Source organism: Clarias gariepinus, chromosome 4 (genome assembly GCF_024256425.1).
Source record: "Clarias gariepinus isolate MV-2021 ecotype Netherlands chromosome 4, CGAR_prim_01v2, whole genome shotgun sequence".
Classification (NCBI taxonomy): domain Eukaryota; kingdom Metazoa; phylum Chordata; class Actinopteri; order Siluriformes; family Clariidae; genus Clarias; species Clarias gariepinus.
In genome coordinates, this window is record NC_071103.1 from 34,726,576 (window position 1) to 34,753,647 (window position 27,072).

The 27,072-nt window shown below is 38.0% G+C and overlaps 1 protein-coding gene across 1 annotated transcript in view; it reads right to left on the bottom strand.

Annotated features, from left to right (window-relative positions):
• Positions 1-27,072, bottom strand: part of sugct (succinyl-CoA:glutarate-CoA transferase) — a 120,839-nt gene that overhangs the window by 21,521 nt on the left and 72,246 nt on the right. The window contains exon 13 of the mRNA XM_053495456.1: positions 2,520-2,583. Coding sequence (XP_053351431.1) covers positions 2,520-2,583 — 64 coding nt within the window. The remainder of the gene's footprint in view (positions 1-2,519; positions 2,584-27,072) is intronic.

The following is a 27,072-nucleotide window of genomic DNA, read 5'->3' on the forward strand; positions in this document are numbered from 1 at the left end:
AGGTGCTTGTTGTGGTTTTTTTCCTTGTGCTTCGTGAGCCGTTCTACATAATCATTCTCTGTTCAGTTTGGTTAGCATCAACAAAGTGCACACGGACAGAATGCCAAACAGCGGAATCAGAGACATCAAAGAGCGCGACTGATTGTCCAGGATATCACTCTGGGGACTTGATGACACACAGCGTTTCTCTGAGCATTCGGAATTTGTTGAACCACTCTTCACTTAAACAACTAGAAACTCTTCTATTTTGAACGCTGTGAAAAGGCACAGGCACGGAATTAAAACTACAGAGGAAGTAAATGCTTCCATTGGCATTTACTTGAACCACGAAGGTCAGTGGGTAGGACATGGCCTGAAGCAAGTAGCCATGAAGAACTTGAGCACTGAGTGTTTTTCTCTATATTCATTGAAGACATTAAGCACAGACCATTAGCATGGTTTCACCCATAGCATGTACGCAAGCAGGCCTTGTTTGTGTGTTTAAGTGGTACAAAACGTCCACCAATTTACTAATCGGCAACCTGTCCAGCCCAGTGAGGACCTCTGAGACAAAAAAAGATTGCTCTGCAGTTACGGTTTGTATTCTTCACATCTCATGATCAGAAACCTCCAAAAAAAAAACAAAAAAAACATCATCTTCTGTCACTCAAAATCAACACTATCACATATACATACTCATTACATAATATTCAAAATGCATAATGCAAAACTGTGCCGTAATTCTTCAAGCAATTTATGTAGCATCAGCGAAGAAAACATGAACCTACTACTGTATAAGTGGACGTTTCTTCTCGTTAATAGTGGCTCTTTCGGCTAAATTAGACTAATTAGTATAGAATACTGTATAAACGACTGACTGAGATTTGTCTCTAACCTTACCAAATGTTGCTTTTGTGCTCAGGATTTCTAGTAAGGACAGCTGTCGGACACATACATAGTAGGAAAACCATACAGACTATCTGGAGACTAATAAAAGATTGTTTTGCATATGTGAGAGTTTGGAAAAGAGAAGCGTAAGTTCACATAACTGTCTCGCTGGGACTGTCAAATTCAAGAACCTGGGGTTGACTTCCGTGCTACATGAGAAACCAGTTCACTTTCAGGAAAAAAATTTAATAAAATACTATTCTATTTTTTTAGACATCAAAGATGTAACACTTTTAATGGTGACAAAAAAAAAAAGCCATTTGAAGTGAGAGGTTGTCTGAGACTGGGGGGTGATACCACACGGCAGGAAAGCTATTTCTTGAGAGGTTTGAAATATTTCAGGATCCCAAAACATGAACATACAACAGGATGTCCATTTATGTTACAACAGTTACTGAACAAATGAGGTCGAACTCAATGTATTGAATTATAACAACCCTAATTTCCTTTAAAAAAAAATTTTCAGGCAGTATAATATTTTTAAATAACTTTTTTCATTAAACCAAGGCTGTTTTTAGTTATTTTTAGTTTATACGTAGATTATAGTAGGCACTTTTCCATAGACCAGGATCTAGTTAGGCAGAATTGGACATATTGAAGGTCAGTGATTTGTCAAATCCCCCCTCTACTTGATAACCCTTAAAACTCTTAAAATGAAAATAAAACAAATAATTCCTTAATTTTATTTTAGAGAAAGTATTGTAACTAGCTAAATGTTTTCCTCAGGCTTTTGTCTTACCGCGATCAGAAATCTAGTGGTTAGTGGTTTAATAAGGGGAAATGGCAAGAGCAGGTTTAATGCTTGAATCTGGGCTTTTCTCATATATTGTAATGAAAACAACAGAAAACACCCACATTCAATCTCAACCCCCATTTTATTTGCTGTACTGCTAAAGTAGTTTTTTTCCTTTTTTTTTAATGAAATGTTTTAACCACTCGGTTATTAAATACAGCATATCAGTTTGGTGGAAATGCAATAGAAGAAACTGTGCAGTAATTTTTCAAGCAATTTGTGTAAAATCAGCGAAGAAAACATGAACCTACTTAATTAGTCTTTACAGTTTTAACCCTATTAGCAGTACGCTAATGCTGTGCAATTCAGTGTGGCAAATTGTCTTCACAAATTAAACGCAATCCTATCTAAGTATTGCCTTTTATGTTTTTCACAAGGTGTGATTATAAACCCTTCTTTATATTATAGTAGGAATACATTTTAGACAATATCCTTTTTTACATTCTTGTGCCAAATGTCAAAAAATACCAAATCTTCCTTAATATAGTGCACTGTAAAGTAAAACGTTTAGTATAGTTTTAAGTGTTTAAACACATACAAGTTTGGAACTTGAAGAGCACTTAATAGTCATATTGTTAGGTTTGTTTTAATCACCCTAAGCATTTGATATGTAAAGTATTATTGAACCTATAATCAACATTTATATTACAACTAAAACATGATAAAGCTGTTAATGTGAGTAAACTATAATTCAATGCAAGACCTGCCAGAGAAACGTCTCCATTTTTTATTTATGTTTGTTTAATGCTTACATGATGCACTCATACATTTGTGGATTTAGTTTAAAAATATAACAAACCTGGCACTGAAATCCTTCCTGAAGTTGGATGGTCCATCTCCAAAATTAGGCCATTATGAACAACCTGTGAGCACATACAAACCATACGTAAACATACGATTCAATATGAACAGAACTTTTTTTTTTGTCTTTGTCACTGTCATTTGTCATTTCATCTAATACACTTGTTAAAAAGTAATTAGGTCTTATTGTGATTCTAAGCGTAAAAGGGTCAAAATGACACTAATGACGACAGTTTTCCCCCCCACGTCAGGGCTTGTGACGAGTTCCGTTCTGTACCGCTGCCACAAGCCCTCAAAAAGCTTTCGTGTCTGTACAAGTTACGCTGACCCTGTGAAATTGGCTTTTTATAAAAACATTACTTCAAGGTGAGAAATACATACACGTCACTTTAAAAAGAAAGAACAGGAAACTGTTAAGTACAGTCAGTTTCATAGTATTTAAATAGAATTTTTTTTTTTCTGAGTCATTCTGCCATTAGACAGTTTTTCTTGCTCTAGGCTGGTGCACCATAGCATTTTGGATCTTAGGGTTATTCTTATCATAGGTGGGATATCACTAGCCTGGGCGTCTGGTCCAATCAAATCCTGTTTCCAGATTGTTACTATTTTATTTATACTGTATATACCCAATGGGCAAGTAGGTGTAACATTTAGAGCCATAGGAGGATTGTTTTCTTCTTTTTCCTCTCGAGCCAAGCTCATGTTCATCCATGGCAGACTATTATATCAGTTTGTAGAAACACTGACAGCTGTCATGTTGGCTTAACACATCAAGAGAATATACAGCATTTGGCTGAAACCCTTATCCAGAGCAACTTACATTTCCTCATTATTCATCCGAGCATTTGGGGATTAAAAAACCTTGCTCTGGGGCTCAACAGTGGCAACTTAGTGGTTTTGGGGTTTGAACCTAGGACCTTCTGACAAGTAGTCCAACGCCTTAACCACTGAGCTATCCCAGTCCTGTGGAAGACTCGAAACTCTTTACAGTAAGTATTATGCAAGAATATATCTCAAAGCCAACATGTTTTTTTTTTTTTGCGAAGTTGAATTTTGCAAATGTTGCCAATACAGCATGCTACATTCAATACTTTATTAGGAGAAGATAAAGACTATGGCTATGCAGTTGTTCTTGCTTTTCCTTTTCTTGCCCAATGCTAATTAATACTGTACAACTGATTATTAAAATATGATGGAAAGCAATAACCTACAGTACAGTATACAGTAAGACGACCCTGACAACTGATAAATTACTGCTTTATCTTGTAAATATCCCAAACTCCTAGCTGACAATCATTAGATATACAATGATAGTTAAGCTTAATTTTAATCCATTTTGTTTAAGCAATTGACAGTTTCTCTTTCCTGAATTTCCACTTTCATGACTGCATTTAGTCCGTCACAAACGATTAATCTGATGTGCACATATAGATCTAGCAGCACTAAAGCCGGACAGTTATGTAACAAGACATGAATATTCAGGTCCATAAGTATTTGTATTACTATATATTATGTAATATAAGTATTACATAATTTTGGATAATTTGGTATACGTTTTCGCAGAACCCTTCCATTTTGACAGGCTCAAAAGTAATTGGACAAACGAATAATAATGAACAGAAAAAAAATACTATTCATATTTGTATCCAAATCCTATGCAGTCAATGACTAACCAAAATCTAGGCTCCAATGATGCAACCAAAAGCTGAGTTTCCTTCCTTGAGATACTTTGCCAGGCCTTTACTTACTGCAGCCACCATCATTTGGTCACTAGTTTGTGGATCTTTCTGCCTTCAGTTTTGTCTTCGATAAGTGAATCACAATTAATCACAGTTATAATTAACTGAGGTTCATTTGTATTATAAACGTGCAACGTTAAAGGAATAAAGACAATTATGTAGTTTTAGAATATCTCAAACGTTACATGAAAATCTCTTGAATGGGACCAGCACACATACAATGGGTGGCCCCCTGAGCCACCATTTCCACACCTTACATTTAATGTACTCCTGTCAAAGCAGTTCCCCTTGAAGGTAGCATGCACACACAACTTTTGGCTGATGATATTTTCTCAGTTATCATACTGTATTGTTCGTGATAAACGCACCGTTATCTCAGACATCCGGGTTACTGCGCTACAATTATGGACAGCCATTGGGGTCAGACTTGGTAGAATGATAATTTTCATAATTTTCATTATTATTTTTTTTTTAAGTAAGGCATTAAAATTTCTAGATTAAATCACATGCATTGATGCATTAATATTGACGGCGCTAATCGAAATACATAAAAACTCCAATGATGGCTACAAATAGAGTAGTACTTTTGTGGCAAACCAATGTGATCTCAAGATAACATTGAAGAATGCTTCTGATTAATGACGTAAGCAGAGCATGGTGGACCCTGTTTTTTAAATTATAAAGAGTAAAACATGTTACACAATCTCTTACAAAAATCATCCCATACAGTGTAACAAATAATAATAACTTGATACAGGCATACAGTCTATAAGCACCTGTATGGAACTAATTTACAAGACTGCCACATGATGCATTGGTCCACCAAGATAATGAAGCTTGATCAGTTCATTGGGCTTCAGGCCAGACATTCCCGAAGAACTGCCCAATGCATTTTTTTTCTTTTTCCCAGTAAATAATGTAAACAATGATTGTGAGTTTTCTCCCATTTCACCCACAGTATATGGCTATTTTTTTTCCAACTTAAAAAAAAGACTGCTTGAGAAACAGAAATGAGAGTGGACCAACCCAGACAGTAAACGAGCAAAGTTTGACATAACAATTTGTTTTTGCAACAAGTGAAAGATCTTCTGAACATTTGTGTCCTACAGGGAAAAAAAATATTGAGAGGCTTCCAAAGCTCCTGGGTGGGGAGGTAGCAAGCCACAAATTCACTCTGTGAGAACGTTTGACAGACACTCCAAACCTCGCAGGCTTTCAGCAAGACTTTATAAAGCATATGCTACAACACTTAAACACTTTTGAGTATGTGTGCTTATAAACAACACCAAGGCGATGTTTGAAAAGTTAGACAGGGTCACGGTGTTCCAGAACTGTACATTTGTTAGCAATGATATGTTGGGATGACTGACCTGGATTCCAGCAATAAATCTTTTCCGTGTTTTTAATCAGTGTCATGAGGTAATCACTCATTATTAGAAAGGAAGACATTTCGCAGAGTGAAAAAATGTGGACATTGATTAAATAATGGAATTATTCATGCAACTGCCACAAGTGCATTGAAGATAAATGGGGGACTGCACATCCAAAGGCCAAGTCCATATATGCGTATAGTATGGACTGGTTTTGAAGGACTGTCCCATTTGCTTTCGTATCACAGAGCCTGGAGAATGTATTAAGAGTTGACTGGGAAAGTGATGCGTCTACGTTTATAAATGATTGGGTCAGATTGACTAGAGATGGATATCTCTTTGAATGTATTAGGTCAGAGGAGATTGCCTGAAGAGCACATCATTTTAAAGGCAAGCGAGTTTTGTTTGAGAGGAAGGGGAAAAAGGAAAATTAACTCATGTTAGACGAAGATTAAGGAGGGAAAAACAATAAAGACTATGAGAGGATAAAGCAAAAAATAGTATTTGGTATATAAACTGGAAGATACGTTTCTGGGATAGGTTTCAGGTCATCCATGGTGACCCTAAAAGGATAAAGTGCTTACTGAAGATGAATTGACACACCTTTATACATCAGTTAGTTTAGACTGATCTGATTGGTTTTGCAACGTTCCAAGAGAACTTATCTTAAATCTATCCCAACTGGGAGACTTTACGTTTTGTATCACTGATTGTCTGTGTTTTGCACATTTGGCATATAAGCATCAGTGATGTCATTAATGATTAATTTTCCTTCTGATGTAACATAGGAAAGGGGAAGCTAGTGATTGAGTCCATCTTTCTTAGGAATGTGCAAATTAGTGAGAGTTAACTTGACAGACTATCACTGAGTGTAGCCTATTCTTGATCTATGTCTGTTTGCTAGGCAAATATTAATACGGTATTTGTCCATATTGCATTTGAAGCTATAGTTAACAAGACATACTTTTTTTTTCTTACACATGAATCTGTTGTCTGAAAGCAACTTCACGTCACCGATATAAAATTGTTCTCTTGCTCATGCTATAGCAACCACATAAACCTACAATGAAGGCGAGCAAGGAAACAATCCCGCTAATCGAACTGAACATCAGTACTTGACTTTCTTGTAAACAGAATTTGATAATTAAGAGGAATGATCAGGACCTCAAAGCAAGTTTGAATAAAATTATTAGTTAGGCATGCAGATAGCAAAAGTGCAGCCTGGAGCCTGTGATTGTGTGTGTTAACCTCTTGTTCTGGAGAGCAATAAACCCCCCTCGAGTGCCAGCGAGGGACTGGCACATCAACAGCATGGCCACATGTGTCTTGCCGTACAGCTTGAACAACCAGACTTTGGGCCTCAGCGTCTGCGTGCAGTAAAAGCCATGTTTATTTGTGTTTCTTGCGCTCTTTAATAGCTTCCTCCGAGGCCTTCTTCCATCCTCCCATCGAGATCCTTCCTCATGCCTGTTCCCCTCCCTGTACCAATTCACAGTAGCTGGCAAGCTCTGCGGCTGCGTAGGTGGATGCAGGAGGGTCGGGGGAAATGAATAAGGTCTCCTACATATTGATCGATGGCTTTCATTTAAACTACATACATGTCCTATTTTTGGTGCATGCACACTTATTCTGTATGATCTTTATGTTTTTAAACTTTTGCATGAAGCACCAGACAATGTATGCCATTAAAACACACATATAATTAGATTGCATAACCGTATGTCAGCACGCACCCATGGATTAAACAGTGATAATTGTGATGGCTCTGGTTGTGCACTTAAATAATTAGATACGGAGCACATCATGATCTATACATAAAACTAACCCAACTCCTTATTCAAGATGGCAGTATGGAATGTTTATGAGGCAGCTGTCAGACAGCAAGCCAACACGTGCCATGAATGTCAACATGTGCAGTGGCAACTTAAGGGTACACGTGCATCCAAAGTTGGAAAATACTGTAAGTGTGACCGGATAATGAAAGCCAGACGACAGTGTGACTCATAACTGAACAGGGCCTAAAAAACAAACTGCACATCAAAACGTATGAGTTTTAATATGAAGGATGTGGTGTGGAAAGTCTGGAGCAGTAAGCACAAAATGCACAGCTTCTAATTTTACTGGGCTCGAGGTCTGCGTGTACAATGCGATGAAAATGCGTCCCAAATGACCAGTTGACCAATTGACAACAAATGGGAATGCGGGAAAGAAGAAAAGAAAAAAAAAATGCTAACACACAGCAATTCAAATTCTATGGGTCAATTTCCTTTTTTTTTCTTTCTTTTTATTTCCTCGTGCACCTAACCAAACAATGGATAACAACTCATGATTAATCAGAAGTGATTAGTCTCCATCCAAAAACAGACAATATTTAACTGCGCTAACCTCGTACATGATTACGCCTTTTGAAATCTGAGCTAACACGACTTGCGAGAAATGTCAACTCCCTCTTCGGGGGGGAATAAAAGGAATGTTTAGTGGGAATACAATGAAATGTGATATACTGTAATTTCTTTATCATTAACATCCATCATGCATCATCCATCATCGTGTCCAGTACGAACAGATGGTGCATCTATTGAAGACATCCTAACACACACACAAGCGTCTACAAGTTTACCATATGCAATTGAAAAATAGGTGCTGTAATGTATAGCATGAAAAATGATAATAATAATAAATAAATAAATCCTCACCATGAGCGGAGATGTCAGTAGCTCCTGGTCACATACAATACACAGTATATATATATATATATATATATATATATATATATATATATATATATATATATATATTTACAACATCGACCCATTAAAACATGTTTCAGTAAAGAAAATATTAAGGGTCAAGCACTGATTTTAGTGCCATGCTCGAGTGTTTTAAAGAGCAGATCTAAAAGTATGAGTTATAGTAATGAAAGTCTAATGCAACACAGATGCGCTTGCTCACGGTCCAGATCACGCATATTACACACAGCTTTTATTCATTCAGTCGAAGTAGCAAAGGAGAGCAGTGTTTCCAGATCTCTGTTCAAAGTGCGGGATAATTATTGAGAGCTAAACATAAAATGCAGACAAGCAGAATGAGCAACTAATTAGACCAAGTTTTTTTCCCCCCCCCCCGAAACCTTGTGAACTTTTAAATTGGTCTTGTTACGAATTTATTCTATAGAAGTGTTAAATGTACACGACAGAGTGGATGAAACACCTCAGAAGCTGGAAATCTATGAGATGACAAATGCATGTTCGGATAAAATAGTCCAATTAAATAGTCTCATAAATCCAAAGACTCCACCTGATTTTTTTTTTTTTTTTTTTTTAAATGTCACCCTAATGAACACAAATGAATCACACGTACAATAGTTTACAACTGTGATTACACTGTAATCCAAGCTGGAATTTGAACCAAATGCTTGCTGAAAACAGGCTTATTATATTTCTTGCAGATGGCCCACTTAAGCTCCTGTTGCACCTAATTGCAACCGTATGAATACAATATGACATGAATGCATCTGTTCACAGTGTACGAGACCTTACTGTGCCAGGTGCTTCTCACTGTAGTGATGTACTGTACAAGAGCATGGACATTGCACATGTTATTCCTATCACTACATGCTGCATCATCCATGGGTTTGCTGATTGGAAGGAAAAGTGACATTTTTTTAAATTTATTTTAAAAATAAGGTTTAATTTTAGAAAAAATGCAAATTGTAGAATTTCTATATTTTTAAAGCAAATCGTAACATTATTTGTTAGAATTATTTCATAATATAAAGAACCTTTGCTTGTGAGGTTCTGCTGTAAAATGGTTTCTTACACAGTTGATTTAAATGACATGTGTCGTCTGCCCGACCCTCACCTTTTGTTAAAAAAATTGCCATTTTCTCAGAATAACATTTAAAAAAAAAGGATATTAGATGAAATATGTAATAGATAGAAATATAATAGATGCAAATCTATTCCTAATTAAAGTTTATGTAACGCCAAACACCTGCGACTGTACATTTTTAATTTTGTTTTATATATAATATGTTTGGATTTAAGGTGGTAAAATGTTGCAGTTCCTAATCTTATAGGTAGCGAGCTCTAAATTATTCACACATGGGACAACGGGGGCAGCACAGCAACCTGTGTGGTATAAAAGAATGATTTTGCTCCAAATAAGTTTGTTTGAAATTGTACCCAAAAAAATAAAAAATAAATTGGGATATTTATAAAAAAACAAGATATGAACAGAATCATAATACAAATCGAATCGGCACCTAGGTATCGTGATTACCTCGCTAATTATATCGAATTAGCTGGTACCTGGTGATTCCTATCTCTAGTATAAAGCGATACAAATGATGTGTTTTGTGACTTAGAACTTTCCTTTATATATTTATATAGAACATGTTTCACAGAAATAGTCCTGGGAGCATCTCTATGTTTACTGATCTTTTCTGACACTCCTCTCAAACAGATAGAGAAATTCCTTAGATACAATAAATAAACTTCTTCTAATAATTTGAATCTATTCTGTACTCTTCTGCTTTTCATCAAAGCTCATTTGTAGCTGTTTAGCTGATTTCAATAACCTTACTCTCTTTTAAATGCTTTTACAACATTCTGTCGAATGCTAGACATAGATTTCTGTAGAAAATTTGTCGATCTCTAGATCTCATTTCATCTCGATGCAATCGGATCTCGATAAAACACTGAGGCATTTTCACATAAATCAAAGTATATACACACAATGTCTTCCTGGCATAGCACAAAAACAAAAAGAATTATCAATGTCGTAAAGACATAGCCTGGTTTTAGAAACACAACTCAAATGGAAAAAAAAAGGATCCATCAACAGGCACAATACAACGTCTTGTATGAACAGAATGTAATACAGGACTTCCTTTATTACACCAGGAATGTATGATTCAGATTATTATTTATAGAGAGATTTGTCTTGGAGCCGAGATCCAAAAGAAGGTCATCGAGTCACTGCTGTTTAGAAAATATAGAAGATCTGGTGCATAAACTGAGGGACAATTTGGAGTTGTAGATTAACATATCTGTTTTTCCACAACAAGCAAGCGAGACTTCCCATTAGGTCAGAACGATAGCCTGCAGGTTTGTGCTGTTCTGATGTATATTAGTTTCCCAACCTGTGATTGAACTTGTGGTTTAAACTTCCTATCCGCTAGTTAGATTCCTAGTGGTTTCCATTTCAAAGGCAGCAATGGTGTTACTCACTTAGGGACTTGGTGACGTGACCTCAGACAACCCACGTGGGTGTCTAATCCTGACCTTCTCCTGCGATCCGAATGGGTTTCCTTGCTTCGGCCTGCAAGAAAGAACTTAGGTTTTTCAACAAAGAGATCTGATTAACTACTTCTGGGATTCTTGGTCCATATGGTGTATTAGAATAATAGGCAATGGGAAGGAAATGCAAAGTTTTCATTTACTAACAGCTGCCAAAACATTGTCTGTCACCGTTTCGGCTCTATTCGTATGTTAAGATCCATGATGTAAAAGAATCTGCTCTGTAAGGAAGATAGATACTTTTCATCGTGGGTTACATGAGGCTGTGCAAATGCATCATCTCCTACTTGAGACATTACACAAACAGGTTTGATATATTTTCAAATAGGAAATTAAATAGCTAATGCACAGAGATCAGTATCTATCCGTCATTCATCGCCGTCTCAATAATCCAATACTGACGCACACAAAGATTAGGAATTTCTTTGTTTGTTGTGTATTTATTTTTTGTTGCCCTACTATGCACCATTCTTTGACTTTTTATGACTTTATTTTAAAAAAATTCTGACGTTTTTGCTCATAATTCTATAATTTGCTTCTCTAAATGTTGGAATTTTTTAAAACACATTATAAAGAGTTATTTATTTATTTATTTATTTATTTATTTATTATTATTCATAGGAAAATAGACTTCTCATTAGGGAAAGGGTCCATATGGTTTATTAGAATAATCAGCAATGGGAAGGAAATGCAGAGTTTTCATTTACTAACAGCTGCCAAAACAGTGTCTGTCACCGTTTCTGTTTTGTTTACATGTAAAGATCCATGCTGTAGAGAAATATGCCCTATAAGAACGATGGAACAAGCTATACTTTTCATCGTGGGTTATATGAGGCTGTGCAAAATCCATCATCCCCTACTTGATACGTTACGCAAACAGGTGGTCAGATGGACCAGCGCCATTATATGCAGAGTGAAGTTTGACACTCAAGCCAATGATGCATGGATTTCCTTCTACACAGAGCATGACAAATTGACTTTAAAAAGAATCCCCACTGTGCAACAGGAGATATTAAAGCTGGTCGAGGTCTAGTATCAACTGTCAGTCAATGCTGGTGGAAGCAAAAGAGGAGGACATAATTTATTAACATCATTCATGATGAAAGGCTTAACATATGCACCCCTCAGGGGGCTCGCAGCAATTCAGCATGGAGCTTACTCGCTAAAATACTGAGTGAAATTAGATGGATTATAGAACGGAGAAATCTCTTTGGACCGATGATCGCTTTATCCCAGTGCTGCGGTCCTTATTCTCACTTCAACATTTTGTTTGGTCTGGCACACCTGACTCGAGAGCTGCGCAGTCTGTCTACGTCAAAGAATAATGATCTAGAGGAGACCTTTCTAGAACTAAAAAAAAGTAGATCAAGAAAGCTTTATTTAATGTTTAATAAATAAGTCCCCTCACATAATTGATAATAAGAATTACTGTAAAAGTGCTTACAGAGAGCGAATTAGACGAAAGGAAGAGGAAAGGAAAACGAACACATTGCTCAGAGGAAGGGGAGGGAAACCCCTTCGTCAAGCTGAACTTCCTCAACTGAACGTGCCCAAGAAAATAAAAACGAGCAACGGTGTCCAAAAGCCCATAGCAGAGACAGGATCTACCTGGTGTTTACACAGGTGGGCTTCTATTCAGCCATATGCTTGGCGAAGGAAAGATAGGGAGTCTGGAAAAGAGGGAGAGTTCGATGGGAAGGAGGGAAACGCCGAGTGAGACAGTCGTGGAACAAAAGTGGAATGTAACTGGCAGCAGAATACAGAAGGACTGCGATGGTGGGTGGAGGGAGTTTAATCATTGTCCCTGTCCTTGTGGAAGGATCCACACACAGTGTCTTTCAGCTTATCCTTTAACTTATGCTATCCTAAACTTAAAGTATTTTTACATAAAAAAAACATTGCATTTTTAATCTATTTATAAGTTAGGACATTACTGATCCCAGGAAAATATATATTAGCACTGTCGCCTTGCATCTCCTGGATCTGGGTTCGATTCCCGGCTAGGCTCGATTCCCATCTTTGTGTACATGGAGTTTGCATGTTCTCCCCATACTTGGTGGGTTCCCTCCGGGTTCTCCGGTTTCCTCCCACAGTCCAAAGACATGCAGATTAGACTAATTGACGTTCCCAAATTGCCCGTAGTGTCCAAGTGTGTATACTGTACTGTATGTGTGTGCTCTGTGATGGATTGGCACCCTGTCCAGGGTGTACCCCGTCTCAAGCCCTAAGTCTCCCGGGATAGGCTGCAGGCCCCTGAATACAGGATAAAGCGGTATAGGTGATGAATGAGTGAGAGTAAAATATACATCATTGAGATATAACATTAACACTACTGCCAGGTGACGTAAATGACATTGATTATCAATTATATACAATTATCAATATCAATTATATACCATAAACTGATGACAGGACAAGGGTCACCCAAGGCTCACGTCTGTGGGATTGAAGACCAGCGAAAATTGCTGACGAAAGTAACTGCCAGCCATAACAGAAAGGCACCCCACAACTCCACAACTCTCACCCCACAGCACTCAAAGGACTGCCGCTAACGTGCCGGTGTCAAACATGACAACACACCTGCAGAGGTCTTATGTAGTCATCTCCCCGAGATGCTACAGCTGCCCTATAGTGGCACAAGAGAATCCTAAAACCTATGTGATTTATTATTAATGGTTTTAAAGCTTTAACTGATCAATGTATAAAAAATGTAGACATGATTGAGCATCTGTTGTATTCGTTTAATCCAGTGAACAATTTATTCCTGCTCTCTATTAAAGTATAAACGTTGTTCCTTTATTGTTTTTCTCTTCGTTTCATCTCCCTTGAAAGTAATAAAGACCAAAAAAACAACGTAAAGCCATTCACAGTACTGACTTCCTTTCCTGTGTCAGCTTTACCTCTGAAACTGGAGACTCCCAACAAAGTGAAATAAACAACTCCTTCAATTATATAAACATGTTCTGAAGTTCCGGTGGAATGGATAATTTGGTCTTTCAAATCGTGGCTTTAGGTGTTTTATGTATATGGTTTTGTCGTCTTCTGATCTTTAGTAATAATTCAACCATGAAGGCACCGCGGGCTTTGATCTGACAAGGAAACATGCCGGTGTGTCAGATACGCATTGCTTTCTGTTTAACCGTCCTCACTGTGATCACACTCCCACCCTGGGCTTGAGAGAGAAAGAGAGAGAGAGAGAGAGAGAGACTTTTGTCTGTGAATGTTTAGAGGCCAAGATTACAAATCTCCAGAACCCAATCATGCGTTTGTGTGTGCATGAGACCGACCACAGGAGAAGATCTTCAGCTGTCAGATGGCCAGTCTGGTCTCTAATTGCTCAGGGTAGGGTCCCGTTCACATGGTCAATTACAATCCGCCATTCTCCTCTCTCTATTGTTAATCCCTTCCTTTGCGGCGTTCAAATTGTGAGAAAATTGCGTTGTGTTTTCATTTGGTGAGAACTGATGTGTGAGATGTGTGCTCAATTAAAGAGATCATACTGACTATAGAACTCTATGCACAAACAGACAAAATGTGAACCACATTAATAATTCATTCAAACCCTACTGCTGTCTGTATACAGAATGTTTCTAAAAATGGAAATATGTATCGCTTTAAACTTTCCCAGGGCTTTTTTTATTCCCTTCTTTTGACAGAACTGTAGGAATCTCATTTTGGAATTATAATGTGTAAATCAATAGTTAACTGCATGTTGCTTCTAACAAAAGGTGCCACCGTCAATTAAATACAAATTTGAAAACTCTAATTTTAAATTAAATTAATAAATAAAAAAAATGTAAAAAACTCTTGACTTCTTATTTCAAGACACCTACTTACTGTATAAGGCAACAAGACCAGCTATGTATTATGTCTGGATTAAGAGGTCAGGTTAAATAACTCCCAGGTCCGATTATGCAATGCCATGACTTCATTTTCTTTCCTATAAAATTTCCTTTACAATTAAAGACAGAGGTGAGCTGAGGACAGGTGGCTAACCCAGATAAAGATTAATGCTCGCTTTGAGGCCACTTCTCACTGGGAGTTTTCACTCACTGGCCTCTGTTCAATGCAACAGCACTTCTCGGGAATGAATGAATTACCAGACGGTCTATAAAACATATAGCCATATCCATTAGGATGATAGAAAACTATAGAAACAGATATAAATAATTCAAATGTTTTACAAATAATGTGCTTAAGGAACTGTCTAGGATTTGTCATGTTTTTAAATGACACTAATTTTCTTCTCAAATGTCACACTGCATAGGCAATAGGTAACAGGTAAAAAGGTAAAAGTTCAAGTTCACAAGTCAACAGTTTATTGGCCAGATTTTGTTGTACTTAAATGATCCTTGAAAATGTCTCGTGCACCCTCTGACAGTTATTACATGCCACCAAAAATCCAAAGTAACAGCTCCAATATAGCACTTTCTAAAACTCTCCTGTGCCTGGCTTTCTTTCCACTCCGATATGCACGGCGGAGACTGATGCTTGACAGAGGCCCAGATAGGAAATGGCTAATTACTCATAGCAAGAAAGATTTTAAATGAAACCGTGTGGTGATATGTTAAGAGGTTATAGATTAGTTGTAATTGGTGAAGATTGGATAACGACTTGGGTCCCGGTAATCTTTGAGATCAGTCAGTGTGTGACCCATGAGCAGAGGCAACAGACGTGTGAGCTCAGTATTTGGCAACCGTGAACCACATCTGCAGCACAGCACACCGGCAACGGTGACAGCTAATGCCCCAAGTGTGAACTTTAAAATTCCATATACGTGTGGTTTAATCATATTTTCAGCTCTTGCTTTAAAAAAAAAATAAATAAATAAATTAGTTTTAGTATGTATCGTTAAATGTGATTCTGATGCAGTTGACAGAGAAATTGTTTTTTCCCTTTACCTTTAGCAGCTACTTGTCTTCCCCATGTACATATATGCACTAACACTCTAGATGGAATAATGCCAGTCCATTGTATGGCATATACACATTCTTATTGTAAGTAACTAATCCAGTGTGCCAACAGTATATTTTTGGGAAATTAGAGAAACACAAGGCAGATAAACCGCCAGCACAGTGGCTTAGTAGTTAAAACCCTCGTCTTGCACCTCCAGGTCAGGTTTACTGTAGATTCCCGCCTCTCCCCGCGCTTGGTTGGGTTTCCTCCGGGTACTCCATTATAAAAGATGAATAAAGGCAGATAGAAAGCCTAGTGCTATGAGGCAGCGATCCTGTCCCTCTTTGCTGCATATCCAAAACTGAGGGAGCTGAACTTCTTCAAAAAGTCAACTATTTCAACTATTTCAACTACTTAAACCAAATATTAAAAATAATTATAACTTCTATTCCTGATCCTGATCTTTGCTAAGGCTCAAATGAGTAATAACGGGCGTCTGGGATCACGAAATCCCAGAGTGGGCAGAAGTTTGAATGACTCATCCCACCGAGTGCTAGGGGAGCGCTGGCAGAGTTGATGCAGGCAGAGTAAACTCAAACTGCAAACTAAAGTAGCGCTCTTACAAATACTGTACCATATGTCCATCAAAGCATAAAGCAAAAGCTCAGTTTTATAATTAGACCATGAATGTGCTGGGAATCGGGGAGGATTGAGTTTAAAGTAAACAACCACCTGATGCTTTCTCTTTTGGACCAAACCAGATTCTACATTCTTCATTCAAATTTCTTGTGAATAAAGGCATGAAACCATTTGAAAAAGAAGATTTAAAGATTTGTAAGTTTGGTAATAAGACTAAACCAAAGTAAAGAATTTGACTGGTGCAAACGTTTTAATGAAGATCGTATTTGCGTGAATGATCCCAGCCGAGGTGGCTCGGAACCCACTACCCACCCACCCACCCGTCATTCCTGTGAACATTCAGATAGTCGAGCTGGATAACTTTTTGCCAGCTTGTGGAAGAGACACATCTGTCTGTGGGAACTGTACACATAGACATTCAATTGCACCAATTACACAGGACAAGAACTCGGCGGGGAGTTACTGCCACATTTCCCGTACAGTCTACAAGCCATTCCCACATGTTTGGAGGAACATGGAGTTCCTGGGAGTACAGTGTTTCTGAGGTGAAGCAGACAGACTAATTATAGCTCCTGTGTACTGAGAAAACTTTCTACTTCTATGGTTTCAAATAAATCGATGTTGTGTTGTTTAGTTGTGAACATAAGGTTTTTATTTCCATGCTGGCTACTAATCTGTTCATACTTTATGAAGCAACTAAATTCATTACTATGTTCTCCAGGTCAAAGTGTGAGGGTTCAAAGTTAATGTGTAAAATAAAAACACAAACGGACAACTTAAATAAAACTTTTTGAGAGTAAGCCACATTCATTAGTGGCAACAGACACAAACGATGACCTTGCCTTACACCCCTCAACTATGCACAAGTCTTTGTAATATAGACCTCAAAGTCATTGGCATTTTTCCAGGTTCCAACACACTGATGCTTCCAGATGTGGCATCAGCATTAGAAAGCTGTTAGTTCGATAGACGTCCTGCATACTATAAGGTGACTGACCTTAAAGTAACTTTTTTAAAGTTCAAAAAATGCCAACAGAAACTCTATTTTATATAAATGTATATGTTCTAGCATAGAAAGTAAAGGGATAAAAGGGGGTCCAGGATTGAAAAGTCATTTAATGTCATTCCAGATGTTCTGCCCAACAAGACATCGATATTGACAGGTTATGTGAAAGAGAGTGAGTGGGCTAAAGCTCTCATAAGAGACTTTGCTCTTCCCATGGGAGGCTGCCATACACACAAGCAGCTTTTAAGTGCCTGGAGCTCGTGTAAGATTCATCCATCAGACCATAAACATATGGGGTGGGAGAGTGGCAGTCTAGGGCTGAGGACATGGGCGAGGCAGTGGAGCATGCATATAGCGGGAGAACTCCCGAATCTCAACTTTGGCCTGGTAAAAGTTTTAAATCGCATCATGTATTTAACTTTTAAGTATTTTACATAATGTTGGCAAAGTTGCACTTTCATCCTGAGCATTATTAAGTAAAGTTTTGTAATTACAGATTTATGATTTTCTTCACTTAAATATTTTGAACTTTAAGGGTTGACAGTTTTCTATATTACCCACAATCCCAGTAGAATAACTGCTAATTGTAGCGCAATGGGATTTAATGCTCTTTTTTTTCCCCTAACGAGAGAATAATGCAGTGGCACGTAAGTCTTTTACATTATGCATAAATGGATAAAAAAAAGACAACTCTGATGCTAATACTATTGATAGCATGCTCATCATCTTTTAGATCACTAACAAGCAAAGAGCTTCGACTATTATTATTCCGATCAGCCAAAACATTAAAAACACCTACGTTTTGGGTTCCACTTGTGCCACCGGAGCAGCTTTGGGGTGTGGCTCCACAAGACCTCTGGGGGTGTGCTGGGGTGTCTGGCACCAGGGACATTGGCAGCAGATCTTTTGGGTGCTGTTTGTTCAGTTGTATTGGGATCTTGGAGTCAGGGTCGGCAGCTTTGGGCTCTTTGCCTGCTGGGTCCCATAATTGAACTGTGTTCACGGCCAGCATAAATTGTTTTGGTTAATTGTGGATTAATGGATTTTCTATAGGACCAGACAGGCCGGACTGGCGTTTGACCGCACAGGCATACAGTAAATGAGCCTTGTGTGTCAATGATCCTGTCCCCAGTGTCCAGGTATATAATTGATAATCAATGTTAGTGCATTAATATGATGGTTGTAAATCAATGTAAATGCAAACATGTTGTACAGCATCAATGTGACATTGAAATCTAATGTTTGCATGATACTACATGTCAGTGGTAAATGGTAACTGAGACAATAAACTATACATTATACATAGTTTGTCACATTTTTCAAACCTATTTATAAACCGATATATATATTTTTTGTGCTATACAAATAAAATTGTATTAATAGGAAACTCCATGTACCTCTTAAACCAAGACGCAGTACAATAAACACACCTCATCACCATTTATGCTGTTTTGTAGTTAATAAGGCATATCTGTGGAACATTTGATATCAGATACAAAAGTTAAAGAGAAAATACATCTCAAGGACTTAAGTTTTGTTCCTCCCTCTGCACACTACCCTACATATCGACCAATGAGATCAGCTTCATAAACATGAGAAGGAAAACAGGTATTATATTTAATGAACTGAAGCTATATTACTAAAGAAGTTAACATTGGGTATTTTTTATTTAATGTGTTCCCCATCCTACAGGTTGATTAGTATCTATTATTTTCATAATCCTTACAAATGCTGTAATTAGACACTATGTAAACTTCAAGCACACATCCATGACATACCTGAATATCTCTAACAAATCTCTCTCGATGTAACACAGCTACGAAAACACACTCAATCCTTCGGAGTCTAGTAAAACCTGTGTTATTAAGGCAAATGCTGCCACTGAAAACAAGAGGACTATTATATTTTCCGCTATCATCTAAAGCCCTAGGCTCATCTCTGTGGAATCCCCAAATCTCCAGGCTGGAGGTCAAGCTGCATAAGTTCAAGCTCACTGGGTTTGATTGCATATAATTGGGTAAATACGATCTCTCAGAGGGTTGTATCGAAACCCGGCTAGGGATCTGAACAACAGGCTTTCCAATTGCCAAGCCGAGCTTTAAAACCCACCGCCTGGCTTCAATAGCGTGTCTTTATAATTTACGATTAATAATATGTTAATGCTTTCTTTCAAAGGTCTTGTAGATCCTTCGATAAATCAAGCACCGACGGCACCACAGAGGAAGATATATTTAGGGTTTAAACTCATCACAAAGAAATCCTTGTATAAAAAAAAAAAAAAAAAAAAAAAAAGAAAGAAAAACAAAACAAGAAAAAAAATCTGCTTTAAGAGAAGAAAAACATATCCCTAAACTCATCAGCTTACCTCTGTAAATCATTATAGGATCAGAACTTGGCTGGTGAAAAGACAGCATAGAGGGAAAAGCTGCAAAGACAGCACAAGATCACTCATACAAGGTTGGATTCCAGAGCAAAGGAGACCTCTATGGACAGAATTATAGATTACAATCCCACATATGAGATGAAGCTAAATAAATACGCAATCAATTTTACCACAAGATGCAGATCAACCAGTGTGAATCCTTTTCAGCAATCTGTCATCTTTCATACAGTCATTTAATAAGGCGAGGATCTCTCCAGAAGAGATATTACAGGAATTGTCAGAAATATACTGTATAAGAATGCCCTTTATGCTCAAAGGACAAAATTATAATGATGCATAATCATTCAGTTATGATGCAGCGGCTCCAAAGAGGAACTTTAATGAGAGAATGACTCGACTGGTATCACAGATTTTAGCTTCACTTACAACTATGAAATGTTCTTGACTGGCCAAAGAGTTCTTCCACTTTCAATGTATCAAAGTGTAGTTGTACTTGATGCTTGTGGGTTGCATTCATTCATTCATTCATTCATTCATTCATTCTTTATACTGCTTATCTAGTGCCTATCCCATGATATTTTGTGCAGGAGGCGGGGTACACCCTGGACAGGGTGCCAATCCATCGCACAATCCAGAGCACAAATGCGCACACACACAATCATTCACACACTACGAGCAATTTGGGAACTTCCCCTAGCCTAATCTGCAGGTCTTTGGAGCATGGCAGGAAACGTACGTACCCGCAGGAAACCAACCAAACTCGGGGAGAACAGGCAAACTCCATGCACACAGCTCCGAGGTTGGAATGGAACCCTCGACCCATGAGGTGCGAGGCCACCGTGCTAACCACTACATGCTTCATGCACTTGGAAACTAGAATAAAGTATACCTTTAGAGATAATTTAATATGCGTAATTTAATTTTAAGAACCGCTGATATCTTTAAACAGAGATAACGCAGATCTGATAGCCAGGTTCAGTATTGGGGTGGGGGAAAAAAAAGGAAAAGAAAAATGAATATCAAAGAGTAAAAAAAAAAAAGGCAATCCTGCAATAAATGAACAGCTTAGCTTTGTCTAAGTCATGTTTTAGCTTTGTATTTGTTGCTGTATTTAAAGTTTACTTTTTTTTAAAGGAAAGAAAAAGTCTGATAGGCTTAAATGAGATTTTTTTGTTTTGTTTTTCAGAAACTACTTTAATGGTTTTAATTAACCCTTGACATAAAAGTGCACTAGGGCAAAATTCCTTACCATTTGCAATATTGATTATTATACAACATTTAAAATCTGAATCATTTATTAGTGGGGAATAAAACGTGACAACTAGTGTGGTACCCATGTCTGACACAGCTGATGGCTTATTGCGACATAAATCTGGAAAACACATGTTAGGATTGAGCCAGTACAACTGCCTTGCTTATAAATATGTTGTTATGAGCCAGAATCGTATCATCTCCTACCATCTGTCATCATGATTTTCAGAAGAAGAAAAAAAGACACATTTTGTGAAAATGCCCACTTATTACAAGAATTCCAGATTGTAAAAACTGTGGATGTATGAAAAATGTTATAATTCATATTACTTCACCATCTGTTGCTAAATCAATGGTAAACGATGTAGTATATGCAAATGAAATGTGTAGTTTTTTCCCCAACTCTTAAGAATAACTGAGTGTCATGCATGCTGGTAATCTAAACTGTGCATGCACAACACTGTGAGAACGTGAGAACAGGAGGGACATAGTACCACATCAAGCATCAAAAATATATTTTCCTTAAACATTCTCACAAAATGCTGTCTAAATAGTGATTTTAAATTAGAAAAAAAAGGGATGAAAAGAGGGAGGCTTAAACAGATGTTTCTTAAAGGATACAAATGTTTCCCAGGCACCCTTTGAATTGGTCATGAGAAATAAAACTGATGGGGCATCATCAAACTGAAGCGCCTTCAAAGACAACGCTCATGAACAAACAGTGTTGATGTTCGTGAGTCATTATGGGACAATATCAGCATCATGTCCAAATCGATTTCGATTAGTGTGATACGCCGAGACGAGTATAAGATCTAGATTAAGCAGATCAGATGATAGTCGGATGGGTAAGCAGATCAGATGTCAGGGCGAACATCATCTGCTGCAATGTTTATTCACATACAAATGTTTAAATTGAAAGTCTTGAAGCTGGAAAAGTCGACCTTTCGTGCGGCAAAAAAATATTTTTATCTGCACAGAAGTAGACATGGCTACAAACCCCTATATTGTCCTCTTAAATGTATTAATGAATAAGAACAAGAATAAAAAAACACCACATAGACTCAAGTCAACGTGAGGGACCTTATTCCTTCCTGGTGGAGGAGGCTGGGATTTTTAAGGTTTATGAGATTCTGCCTGGGGGTCATTAAGCTTGCACAACCATGTCCTTATGCTATATTTAAACCTGAGAATAAATATTGTAATCACTCACAGGCCGGCACTGCTTTAGTGGCATTTTATTGACTACAGATGCGCTTGTGTCTGAAACTCGTCAGAGGAATTGAGATGTTCCATCTCTGGTTACATCACAGCACCTCATTTTCTGGGTTTTCATTTAGGATTTTCTGCCTGAAACAGAAGACATTAATACTTATGCTAAGTTATAGCTCATTGCCCAAAAAGACAGTGCTTAGACCTACAACCAGGCATGTTCAAGTCAAACTGGGACTTTTGATTGTGCAGAATAACAGAATGCCATTCTAAAAAGTTATATAATACTTAGAATTCAATGGTCCTTTTATTTAATGGAGAAGAATAGCCTTGTTTGATCACCAGAGACGTTATGTTTATGCAGGACGAACCATGTACTGCCCACCAACACCACTTGCACATTACAGGAACTTGGCTGGACTCCTGACCCCTCTCCACATGATTTCCACATTTATGGGTTATTAATGGAGCTCCTGGGAAGCAGGCAGACCGATCATAGTTCCGGCGAACTGAGAAAACTTTCTTCCTTAATGGTATCCAAGCCCTAGTGAAACACTAGGATAAGTGGATTAGTGTAGCAGGGAATTCTATGGAGAAAGAAAGGGAGTTTTTACTCTCATGGCTGGGTTCCGCTCAAAAAGTCCCACAATCAAAAGTCCCAGTTTGACTTGAACACCCTTCATATTAGAATTCCTAAAAGATAATGGATTAAGATGTGTTTTAAAGGCAGTTACATTACCAAGATATCTAAATCCACTTACATTCACTAGTTACAAACGTAAAAAAATATGGAATACGTTCTGAATATGGAAAAGCAAATAATGTATATTGACATTTGCATTTTTCTTTTTACTTCAAACAGTGAGACAAAGCATCTTTATAGAAACATAAACGTTTTTAATCCATAATGAACAATGAACAACCCAAAACTAACGGGCAAGAAAAAGAAATTAATGAGAAGATATGAGGAAGAAACCTTTACACTCTACTAATTCTCAATAAATAAAGAAATAAAGGCCTGAAACATTGTCCAATAACTTTTTTTTATTCCTTATTTGTGAAAAAACTAGCTCAGACACTTAGCTAATAAAAATGATTTTAAGAAAAAAACAACAACAGAGTCATATTTTATATACTCAATGTGTGTCGGGATTAATGCACTTAACTGGCAAACTAGCATGCTGTAATTTATTATATTATGTCATCTACCTTTTTATTTTAGCCCTCGCAGGTTTCTGGGCCACAAAATTATAGGCCTGGGCAAACACTAGGTTTCCACTTTCCTAGTGGTCTGGCTAGTAAATTTATGATTAGTTTACCCCACCTTACACTTGTTTCTGGCTAGTTGATAGAAATTTAACAGCATGAGAGTCGCATCAAATTTCACTGCACTTGTAAGACATTTGGATAAACGTTTGCTGGATTAATAAATGTAATAATAAACCTAAATGTGTTCATGCATTCCCCTTTGCATCCAATAAAGTGTTGCTGCCTCACAGAATGGTTTCGAGGCAAGAAATTTCAGAAGATCAGGAAACCCCTTTCTCCATACTTTTCCATTCCAAAGATTCTCTTCACACACATCTCATTTAATGTGAACACTTTCGAACGAGCAACGGGAGAAGTGGGAGGGCTTTCAGGGTGAGAAGGTGCCAGAAGTCATTATAGCCATCAGAGAAGAAGAAGTGAAAAAAATGGAGGAGGACTGGCTGTCGAGGGACTCCACCTGTACCTCATCATGAAGCAGGCGTGCACAGTTGTGCTAGTCAGCACCAGCGCCCAGAATCATTAAAACATTGTTCTCAACTATCCAGTAAGGGTGGGGTTGGAAGGTGAACCAAAGGCTAAAGGATGCAAAGCAGACTAGACAAGAACTCCAAAAACTGTTAGCAAGAAAAAGGCCGCAGGTCTTGGAAGCAGAGAGTCAAGTGTGGGGTGAGCACATGCTGGACATGCACTGACATTTATGGCACCATGAAGACACACAAAGTCTACATTCATAGCATGGTTTCACCATTTCCTCCACTCTATTTTCCCTTCTTGGGACACTGGGAACACCTAGGGATTGTTCAGATATATAAATGTCCTTACACAAGGAAGTGTGAATAAATAATCCCATATCGTAGCGCTATATGTTATATATCAACTGCTGCTTTCAACTCGTCTCAGACAATCAGGTGTTTCCTTTGGAGAAGAAGGAACGCAGCTCTGGAAAAGAAGGGTCATTAGAAGTTAATGGTGCTGGAATGGGCCAATTTTCAATCACGTGTTTACAGCCGCAGTGGCATTTGTGAAATCCATTGACGCTTTAGGGTCATGTTGTAATCTTACTCATATTTATTCTAGTTTTACAAACATACCCGAGACAAAACGGCTTTTATATGCCCAGTGGACATGACCTCAGTTTCTGCACATTTAATATCCCCTGCCAAGTCTTGCTTTTTCCTTGTTCTGATATAACTGACACAAGATTTGAAATAAATAAATAAAAAAATAAAATAAAAGTCAGAATGTTTTGCAGATGAGGTTACACATTTTGGCAGATTCTATCGGCCATTAATTAAAAACACCAAAGCAATATGTTAGCTTGTGTTAGCATTACTTCACTTTTTCCAACCTTTACTCATACCGTAAATGCTTCACTGAATGAAAATAAGTTAAAAACATCACCAATTAGCCAAAACATTAACACCACCGCCAGCTGAACTGAACAACATTGATCACAAACTATACACAAGGCTCACTCATGCCCGAACACCACAGCCTCTGGGCTCAGCAGACCCAGATAAGTCCGATCCACAGTGGCCCGACCCACAGCACCCAGAGAAGCCGCTTTTAACATCCGGTGCCAGACACCACAGCACATCCCCACCAGCCCTGCAGAACCCAGACCCAATTTGTCACGAGGGGAACCCAAAAAAGAATGTTGAATGTTAATGGTTTTAATCTTACGGCGGTTTAGTGTATATATTTTTTCTTCATGCTAATGGTAGAATACATAGCAAAATTCTTTTAATCAAAAATCTTACATTAACAGTAACAGCCTTGCATATTGATCTGAGAGTTTGGCACCATTTGGTTAAGTGTGGACATGGTTTCTAAGCCCAGGAGCAGTACAAAGATTCCTGGTCTTCCTGAAAATGCAGGTCTGGGGCTCACTTCCACCGAACCGTAGTGCATTCCACATCAGATGTGGATAGTATCCGCTCTCAGTAGTGCATGCCGAGAAAAGTGATTGATTCAACTTTTGGTTGCTTTCAAGTTCCATGATGGCAGGGAATGCTTTGTTATGGTCAGCAGAGGAGATGGAATGCACTGATATCTAAAATCATACTTGCATTGAACTGGAGTACAGTAATTAGCTTATTTTGCCATACAGGTCTGTCCTGGATGGTCTATAAGGCTTTAAAATTCTACCAACGTGACTACTTGCTTGGAAGTATTCCTGCACAATAATAACATGACAGGGATTCAAAAGTGCTGTTATATATGGTTTGAGCATTGGTACAAAAAAAATAATAATTTGAAAATTAGTCCTGAGTTCAGACCAGGGCATGACATTTCAATGTGGCCATTACAATGATGACTTGGGACAGTACATAGCACTGGACAGCCCTGGGCAGCATTACAGCTCCAGGGACTAAATCAATCCTGACCTTTGAGTCAATCCTGAGTTCCCATCTGGGTGGTGTTTCTCATAATCTTTTAGTCTTCATGTTGGTTTTCCCTGTTTGTTTGTGTTTTTTTTTGGTTCCTTTAAGATGGCTACAAGAAACTGCCCCTAGGTATGAGCGAGTGTGTACAGTATGTGGTGCCCTAGGTCAAACTTGAACTTGTACCGTACCAGTTAAAAAGGTTCAAGACCCACGATGTTCTAAACAACCCCATTAACACCACAATGGCATCAATGGTCTCAAAGTAAAAAAAAACATTTAGCCTATTGAATAAAAGTCTAAAGGAGTAATTGGCTGTGCTCTCAGGGATAAAAGTACACTGTTCCCTGTCAATCAACGCAAAACTCATAAATCATTAAACATCTGTGCGAACACAAATAATTTCAAATAATAAACATTTTAGTAAAAACTAGCATTGGTACTGTAGCTCAGTAGTAAGCTTCTCAACTGCCATGTTGAAGACCTAGGTACGATTCCCAGCAAATGTCCAAACCCAGCCATTGGATGCAGTGCCGGTCCTAATCCCAGATAAAAAGAAGAGGATTGCGTCAGGAACGGCATCTGGCATACAACATGTGCCAAGTTGCGTGTGCAGATTGCGGAGGTTTTTTTCATATATTGCTAAGAATCTGAGGTCAGAGGAAAGGATCAGCCTTGATGCAGAATCCCTGGAGGAGATACAATTAAGAGCTTGCGTGAAGAAACCACTGGTTGCCTGGTCGTGAGGGGGTACTCTAATCAAGACCAACCAAAACCCGATGGGACTAGAACCCACAATTCCCGGGCTGACGCCTTATCCATTACGCCATTGGAGTTTTGAATTCAGTGCTTGACATAATATGAGCATCAGTTCAAAATGTTAATAGGATGGAATTGGCAAATGACATTTTTTTTTGAAAAAAAAAGGGGAAATCCCTTATTCCCCTTAGTACGCATTAGTGACGTTTACATTATCAGAGCTAAGGAGACAATGATGAAGTAAAGTCTGGGAATACATCATAGCAGTTCAAACTGAAAGAACCAGAAGTATGAATGGAGCTCCCTGAGGCAGGAGGATCGGGGACTACACCAGCTGTTCCTTGTC